Here is an 8,779-nt window from a genome sequence, read left to right as displayed (position 1 = left end):
GGGGGGGTCCCCGCGAGGAGAGCCTGCTATACAACGAAGGGCGGAGCAGGCCCGAGAGGCGGCGCAAAGGCCGCTCCTTCGCCGCGAGGGGAAAAACCTGGTTCGCCGCCTGTCGCTTCCCGCCGCTTCTCTTCCGTCGCCGCGGCACGACGGGGAGAGGGCCGAGGCGGGGAGTTATGGGGCTGGCCCGCGGAGTCCTCTGCAGGCGCTGGCAGCTGCTGCGGGGGTTCCCCGCCGTCCCGAGTGGCTCAGCCGCCCAGCGCGGAGGAGGGCTCGGGTATCTCTTGCCTCCCTCCGGCCGGTGCCCGCTTCTGCCGGCGCCCCCCGCCCGCTTTTATAGCAGCGGCAACGGCGACTCCAAGTCGGAGGTGCGGGCGGTTTTCTTCGGGTTCCCCAACCCGCTGAGGTGGCTCCGCACCCGCCTCTACTTCTTCCTCATCCGCACCTACTTCGACCGCGACTTCAGCGCCCCGGAGTTCACGCAAGGGGCGAAGCACGTGAGTCGTTGGGTTGAGCCGCCCCGCCGCATTTCGGGGTGTTATATGTTAAAAAGAAGACCCCCCCCCTTTATTTTTAAAAGCCTCCCCTCCGAGGAAGCTTTGGGGTTCGCTTTAGCAATGGCTGCTTAAATGAGATTGGTGTTTATGGCTGTGCGACCTTGTCCTCTTGCTCTGCCTATGGGTGACTGCATCCGTTTTTAGCTCAATCAATACAATCACAAAGGCCCTGCCCCGTCTATATTTTGCATTAAATGAACCTAAACTGTGGACTTTTAAAATGTGCATAAGGACAACGCTGCATTGCAATTCTAGTCTACAGAACCTGCATCTTTGTCTTTGGATTCTGCATCTCAAATTGAGAATACTGTACATCAGCTGAAAGACTGTTTTCGCTATAAGCAAGGTGGAGAAAAATTGATTATATGTGTGTGTGTGTGTGTGTGTGTGTGTTATATTTGTGCTGATAAATAAATAAAGGGAGACTAGTATAGATCTATTTCAAGCTATTTAGCTCTCATCAGCTAGCCATACCCTTGCTGGGAATCGAACTAGCTGATGAGAGCTAAATAGCTTGAAATAGGGTATGGTAGCTGATGAGAGCTAAATAGCTTGAAATAGATCTATACTAGTCTCCCTTTATTTATTTATCAGCACAAATATAACAAATGTAACAAAAGGGCAACAGTAAAAAATATTGGGTTTCTGTCAGGATGCTCTCTTGTGACGAGCCGAAGACAGAGAGTGGAAGTGTGACCTTCCTCCCAGATTTGGGCATACCAGGGGTTGTGACTTTATATATATAATGTCACAACCCCTGGTAAGCCCCAATTATGGGAGGAAGCTAACTGCTTCCATTATCTGTCACTCGGCTCATCACAAGAGTCCATCACGACAGAAACCCAATATTTTTACTGTTGCCTTTGTTATATTTTTTTTTATTTGTGCTTTATCAGCACAAATATATATATATATATATATATATATATATATATATATATATATATATATATATATATATATATATATATATATATATATATATATATATATATATATATATATATATATTGTTTAATTTAAATCAGATTTTTTTTAAATTAATTTGGATTTTTTAAAATTTAATAAAAAAATGCTTTTGGAGTAAAAAATCTAAATATAATTTTCAATTTAAGATACATTAATAATTTAGTTTACTAAGCCTGAAATGGAGCTCAGTTATGTAGCATGAGGCTGAATATTCTGCAATGTTTACATTTTGGTAAACTCATTCAATGAATCCAAGCTCTGCAAGCTAGATAGGTCGCCTTCATTTTGTTTGCAGATAATAATATTAAAAGATTCTAACTACCAGCAAGAATGAGTCCTTTCATTTAAAGAGCACCTGTCACGAAATGCACAGGTACAGTATAGGTGGTACCTTGCTCAATAGTAGTAACTGTGAGAGGGATCTTGGAGTCCTAGTGGACAACCATTTAAATATGAGCCAGCTGTGTGCAGCAGCTGCCAAAAAAGCCAACCCACTTCTAGGCTACATAAACCGAGGGATATAATCAAGATCACGTGAAATGTTAATACCACTTTATAATGCCTTGGTAAGGCCACACTTGGAATACTGTATTCAGTTTTGGTCACCACAATATAAAAAAGATGTGGAGACTCTAGAAAGAGTGCAGAGAGGAGCAACAAAGATGATTAGGGGACTGGAGACTAAAACATGTGAAGAACGATTGCAGGAACTGGGTATGTCTGGTTTAATGAAAAGACTAGGGGAGACATGATAGCAGTGTTCCAATATCTCAGGGGTTGCCACAAAGAAGAGGGAGTCAAACTATTCTCCAAGGCACCTGAGGGTAGAACAAGAAGCAATGGGTGGAAACTAATCAAGGAGAGAAACAACTTAGAAATGAGGAGAAATTTCCTGACAGTTAGAACAATTAATCAGTGGAACAGCTTGCCTCCAGAAGTTGTGAATGCCCCAACACTGGAAGTCTTTAAGAAGATGTTGGATAGCCATTTGTCTGAAACGGTATAGGGTTTCCTTCCTAGGCAGGGAGTTGGACTAGAAGACCTCCAAGGTCCCTTCCAACTCGGATATTGTATTGTATTGTACTTCAGATCCATAATGGCAGCGCCTGTTAGCAGGCATCCACTCACCTGCTGTCCGCCACGCCCCTCACCTTGTTGTGTCATTACCGCATTGCCAGCCATCCCATTAAAGTGAATGGGACTGTCGGTGAATCAACAGCGGAGGAGCCGCTGTGGAACAGAGATGACAGTTACTCTTTAAAAATTATAATTATATAATTATATCTAGTTGATTTAAAGCAAGCCTTTTTACATTCCATTATAGTAATCCTGATTTAAATTGTGATTTAAATTGACTTGATTTAAATGAAATCCAACCTGACTATAAGCATGTTAATGTAGTTGAGCTGCAAACTTGTGCTTAATTGTGGGAATCTTAATTAAGATAGCATTTTTTCTCTGTTTTCTAGGCCTTTACTGTTGTTTCAAGGCTAATTTCTCAGTGTAAATACGATGTACTGGAAGAACTTGTATCAAAAGAGGTAAAATATTTAATATCTCTCATGTATTGAAAACAAGATTCTCCTGACTGTTTCTTGAACTGAACATTTCTTTTTTACAGAGGACAGCATCAGCCAACTTTTCACAACATAGTGGATATATTAGGTGTCAGCAGTATAAATTTGGCCATGCTGGCTAAAAATTGTAAGCATTGAAGTTCTGTGTATTTGGAGAGTGTGAGAGGGGAGACCACTGCCTTAAGTTAATTAAAAGTGGAAGAAACAACTTGGAATTATATTTATATTCTATTTCTAAAGAAGAACAAGCAAATAGCATCTAAGCTGATAGCTTTTTATTCCTAGAAACTCTGACAACTTACGTTTGATTTTCTTAAATGGGCAACAATCAGGTTATGTCTCCTCTTCAGTGTAGTTTAACCACCATAACTGTTTGTTCCCTTTATTCTAACTTAGGTTTTCTCGCAGTTTATCTAATTATTTAAAGCAAAACTGAGATGTTTTAAAAAAATACTTGGCTTTTGAAGTAGCAGGGGAAAATGGCAGCATAGTTTTCAATAACTATCTTATATAACTATTATACGGCTGATTAAGTGAGTTGGTGTAAGGGAATTAGTAAATACTAACATTAACAATTCCATTTCCAATCCAGATGATTCAAGTGTTAAGAGAGAAGCTTTCTTCATTGTCTGAAAACCACAGAAAAGCCCTGGCTGCGGAGATGGATGAAATTATGTTCACAGCAACGGGAGATGTGGGCATTTATTATGATGACAGTGGTATGCCTTCATTCTATTTCACCCTCCTTAAAAGTATCCCTAAGTCTTTTTAAAATTTCTTCTCCATCCATTTAATTACACTATTCATTTTGAGCACCTGTCTGCTGCTTTGACTTGTGTCTGGTTTTGTATCGATTTCATTCTGCCAGCAAACTTTTGGCCCCTAGTAAAATCAAGTGGTTATTTTTTTAAAAAAAAACAGTGGCTCTCAAAATGTAATCTAGGAATCCCTGGAGGTTCCTGAAACCCTTTCAAAGGGCCCGTAAAGTCAAATAACATTTTAAATTTCTCAGTTTTAATTTCTACGACTACTTAGTTAACTACTAGTAACTAATAATGGACATAACCCACACAAACCAAAACTCCCTGGGGTCCTCAATCATTTTTAAACATGTAAAGGGATCCTGAGAAATTGTTCTAAAACAGTGATATATAGAATGGACTTTATATCAACATGCAATTGAGAAGTTCAGTGAGTCTGCTTGGCCCTTTAAGAAGATCCATAGTTTGCTAGTTAAATATATATGTAATGTTTATTTAGAGATTGGTGAGAAAGGTCTTTTATACCTTTGATCGTCAACTATACTCTTAAGAAATCAGTATGAGATTTGATGTAGTACTCAGACTCAGTAGTTTTTTAAATTTTCTCTTCTGTAAATTGGCCAGCAGGACAAACAACTTTCATAATTTTATTTTTAAGTTGAATTAATCACTTGAATGGCAAACATTAGAAATAATAATAACTCTAATTTATACCCAAGCCATGAATATTCCAATTTGATATCTGCAAACCTACATAGAATTATGTTGTGTTGAGCCTAGTAGGAGAAAGCAATTGATCTGTGTCTATACCCCTTCCTAGATTTTTGCTGGAAAGAGAAATGAAAATACAGGAGAACCACCTCTCCTGTGTTGGAAGTGGAAGCAGTTACCGTATTTTTCTTACAAGACGCACCAGAGTATAAAACGCACCAAGGTTTTGAAGAGGAAAATTACAAAAGTTTTTATACTCTGCAAACCTCCCAAAAATGGCCCGTTTTTCATGAAAATGGGCCTGTTTTTTTTCCAAAAAAAGGCATGAATAGCCTTTAGGGGGCTTGCAGAGTGCTCCTGGAGGGCGGGGGCTCCCAAAAATGAGCAAAAAATGGGCCCGTTTTTTGTCAAAAAAAAATGCATACATAGCCTTTAACAGGCTTATCGAGTACTCCAGGGGGTTGGGGGGGGGGCAAAATTGAGCAAAAAAATGGCCCATTTTTCACTCATTTCTGCCTTCCCCAGCCCCCAGGAGCTCTCTGAAAGCTTTCTACAGACTTTTGCAAAGGGGGAGGGGTTTCGGGAGGCAAAAAATGATGTTCAATGTATAAGAAGCACCCAGATTTTCAGCCTCTTTTTGGGGGGAAAAGGGTGCGTCCTATACTCCGAAAAATATGGTTATGGGTTCTCTGGTAGCTGAAAGTAGTTGGCTGCAACTATGAGTGAATCATGGTTGAAGAGTCACACAAAAAAAACCCCAGAATTCTGGCTGGTTTTGTGCATTGTGTTAATATTGTTGGTCTGCATCCTGTTATGTATGTTAATTGTTACGTATTTAGGAAACTCTGGACAACTACATTTTAGATTAACCTAATACAGAGCCGAGGTGGCGCAGTGGTTAGAGTGCTGTACTGAAGGCCACTTCAGCTGACTGCTATCTGCAGTTCAGCGGTTCAAATCTCACCGGCTCAGGGTTGACTCAGCCTTCCATCCTTCCGAGGTGGGTGAAATGAGGACCCGGATTGTTGTTGGGGGCAATATGCTGACTCTGTAAACCGCTTAGAGAGGGCTGAAAGCCCTATGAAGCGGTATATAAGTCTAACTGCTATTGCTATTGCTAATACATGAACCAAGTATGTGGCAATTCATGCTTTGTCTCTGAAAGAGGCCTTGGGGGCCATTGCTGTCCTCAATTTTTCACTCTGTGTGTTTGTGTGTGTGTGCATGCAAATGTATGTGTGTTAGAAAAAGAGAGAGATGTGTTCTTCATATATTATAATAAGATGTCTTTCACTGTTTCTAAATCTATCTTGTGCTGTAAACAGGCAGGAAGTTTGTTAGTATCCTGATGTCGTTCTGGTATCTGAGCAGTGCTGACATCCCTGATAAGACTCCAGAAGGAGCCAAAGTATTCCAGATTGTGCTTAGAGGTGAAAGCACGCCAAAAAGAAGACATCTTTTATTAGCAAACTACGAGTAAGTCAGTTGTTGATTTTTCTACCTGACTGTGGTTTTGTTCTTTGGGTATGATGAAACTTCAGTGTACTTTAAACAAGGTTACAACTGTAGTATATAAGTGATGCTGCAACTTGAGCAATATGCCTGACTAATCAAGAGAAAAAAATGAATTTATTGGAAGGTCAGTGTTGCAGAGAATAAAGATCACAAGCTGTACAGTATGAACAAAATGTCATAGGAAGACGAGAATAGCTTAAGTTGATCTTTCAGAAAGGCAAAATTTTATAATCAGTTTATAAAGGAAAAACTGGATGGGACAATTTCTCTGTCTAATAAGTTTATTTTAGCTTAAAAGCGGTATCTAAAGAGATGGGATTGGTTTATAAAAAGAACAATGAAGAGTTAATACTGTAACAAGATCATATATAATGAAGAATTTTGATTGGAGTGATTGTAGGATACCACTTTTATATTGTTTGTAGTCCACCCAGAATATTCGATTGGCAAGCACCATAACAATACTTTAATAAATAAATACATAGCCACATTTCCATTACTTTTACTGCTTTTAAAATAATGTCCAAAATATTTTTCCCTTTCTTCTATTGTAAAAGTAATAGAAGTTAATCTTGCAAGAATCAGTCTTGTGTGACTGTTTTCATCCACTACCAGAAGAGAGGTTGTGCAGATAGGATTTTTGTTTCCTCCTCAAAGCTATTTGCAAAAGTCTGGAGGAAAGAGTCTTTGGAGCAAATTTGGGGAGCGCGTGAGTGGCTAAAAGCCATTTTGGTGGATCAAATATAGACATTTGTCCTTAAGATGCTTTTCAAGAAAAACTGAATCACTTTGTGTCTGGTTTTACCACATAAGATTTCTAACTGCAAACCAATTTTCTCCACATTTTGTGATTCATATATTAGAGAAAAAAATAATTTGTATATTGCAGGGCTGTTTTGGTGTAGCTCTATATAGCTCTAGTGGCCTTAGTTATACTGTATGGGGTTTTCTCTTACATTCTCTTTCTTGTGTAATTTATGGGAATTAATGTCCAACGCATCTGCAGAACATGTGGTTGGGAGGTCTATTCAAGAGTGATGGAAGCTAGAGCAGTATTCACACACATAAATCCAAATATGAGTATGGCTTTTAATAGGGCAGTTAAGAATACCTTTCTCCTTAGCTGTAAATGAGAAGCAGAAGTTTAGAGAGAATGGTTCTTATGCAGAAGATTGTGTAGATTTCCAGTTCTAAGAACTGGAAAATGAAAATGAATAGGTGTCTATGTCCATTTCCCCCCAACACTTTTCTGTTGGTATAGTTAAAATATGAAAACTTTAGAATCTTGTATCACTTAAATTATTCTCTTGCAATTTTGCGTAGTGATCATAGTTGGTATTTTTCTTTGTGTTAATGACTTACAGATTTATCTTCCTTCTTTTAAGATCAAGGTTTCAAGTTAGCATGTTTTCTTATGGTTTTGGAGAGATTTTTGAAAATATGAAGGATTTTGCGTACAATAATAATCAAAGCCAATGAGATAAGCCCTCAGGTGTTCTAATAATTAATAGACACTCTAGCAGAGAACAGTTCTGTAAGAACAATGTACAGTAAGTGTATTCTAAAGAAATGTCAGAATGACAGGGACGTTATGTTTCATTCTTACAGTTTTTTCTCTGGCTCCAACTGGATTTTTGTGTCTAATCTAGTCATCTCTGCTTTTTCTTAAATTATTATTTTAAGGGATACAGTTCTTATCTGAGAGATTTGGCAGCCAGGTCTTAAATCTATTCCTAGTATTATGTTTGTTCACCACTTTAACATTACATTTGTGTTTATAATATTAAGGCCATTCACAAAGGGTTTGTTGCTTGACATGCAATTATTTTCATTATTTTACTTTATTTTTTCCTAAAGGTTTCGAAGAGAATTCACACAGGGTGTGAAGCCAGACTGGATGATTACATGGATTGAACACCCAAATCTATTGGAATAAGTTCCTAGTACAAAGACTTTCATATGCTAGTAATATTTTGGCATATCAAGAAACATCTCAAGATTTGTATGCCACGATACATAGTGGACTAATTTTATGGGGTTTGCCGGAATACCATCTTGCTCTGAACAATATAAATAATGTCTTTCCCATCAGAGTTGAAAGCACACTTTGGACCAATGTGTAATGGGGAACATGTTAGGTTGCTACGATAAACATCTTGATGTGCTCTGGAAGAAGATAGTTCGTAGTTCATAATTGAACATTGCATCTTTTTTCTTCAACCATCTTCAGAAAGTGAAATGGGTGGTCTCAAAAAAATAAAAAAGAGAAAGAAGTGACCTTCCAAATATCAGATTTTACCTGACTCCATTGGTACTTAACAGCCAAGGTCTTGATTTTTAGGATCAAGTACACTAGAATGCATAATTTACTTTTCAATGGACATATTATCTGGATCCTTCAACAATGAGAGTAAAGATGTTTCAATAGACTTCATATTTATACCAGAATTATGTTTTGTACTGTTTTTTTTTTACTTTGGTACTTTTTCTGTATATTTGGTAATGAAAGTAAAACTATAATAGCCATGTGCAACTTTTAGCTAAGATCGAAATATGGTATAGTGGTATGTGTGGTGTGTGGCATGGTATGGTATGGTATATGGGGTAGGGTAGGGTATGAACTTAATTACAATGTGAGGCAGCTTTCTTTATTTTCTTTGTGACACTGCCAAAGTTTAAATATAGGTCT

The 8,779-nt window shown here is 38.3% G+C and overlaps 1 protein-coding gene across 1 annotated transcript; it reads left to right on the top strand.

Moving 5' to 3' along the window:
* Positions 1-82: 82 nt before the first annotated feature.
* MAIP1 (matrix AAA peptidase interacting protein 1) lies at positions 83-8,538 on the top strand. The gene is made up of 5 exons (XM_087707395.1): positions 83-497; positions 2,996-3,067; positions 3,696-3,822; positions 5,901-6,051; positions 7,948-8,538. The coding sequence occupies exons 1-5, from the start codon at positions 177-179 to the stop codon at positions 8,024-8,026; spliced, it is 750 nt and encodes a 249-aa protein (XP_087563521.1). The 5' UTR covers positions 83-176; the 3' UTR covers positions 8,027-8,538.
* The last annotated feature ends 241 nt before the right edge of the window (positions 8,539-8,779 follow it).

The sequence above is a fragment of the Thamnophis sirtalis genome, unplaced genomic scaffold, assembly GCF_051295495.1.
Source record: "Thamnophis sirtalis isolate CommonGarterSnake01/CBP01778 unplaced genomic scaffold, rThaSir2_p1.2 scaffold_1, whole genome shotgun sequence".
Taxonomy (NCBI): Eukaryota; Metazoa; Chordata; class Lepidosauria; order Squamata; family Natricidae; genus Thamnophis; species Thamnophis sirtalis.
Note: the sequence above shows the minus strand (reverse complement) of the source record. Positions and strands in the feature narration are given on the sequence as shown.

What these genes read in the sequence shown, in the direction of transcription:
- MAIP1 (XM_087707395.1), top strand. Translation starts at nt 177, where the DNA reads ATGGGGCTGGCCCGCGGAGTCCTCTGCAGGCGCTGGCAGCTGCTGCGG. An exon ending in AAGAACTTGTATCAAAAGAG is followed by an intron (nt 3,068 to 3,695) that starts GTAAAATATTTA and finishes TTTCCAATCCAG; the next exon opens with ATGATTCAAGTGTTAAGAGA. An exon ending in CATTTATTATGATGACAGTG is followed by an intron (nt 3,823 to 5,900) that starts GTATGCCTTCAT and finishes TGCTGTAAACAG; the next exon opens with GCAGGAAGTTTGTTAGTATC.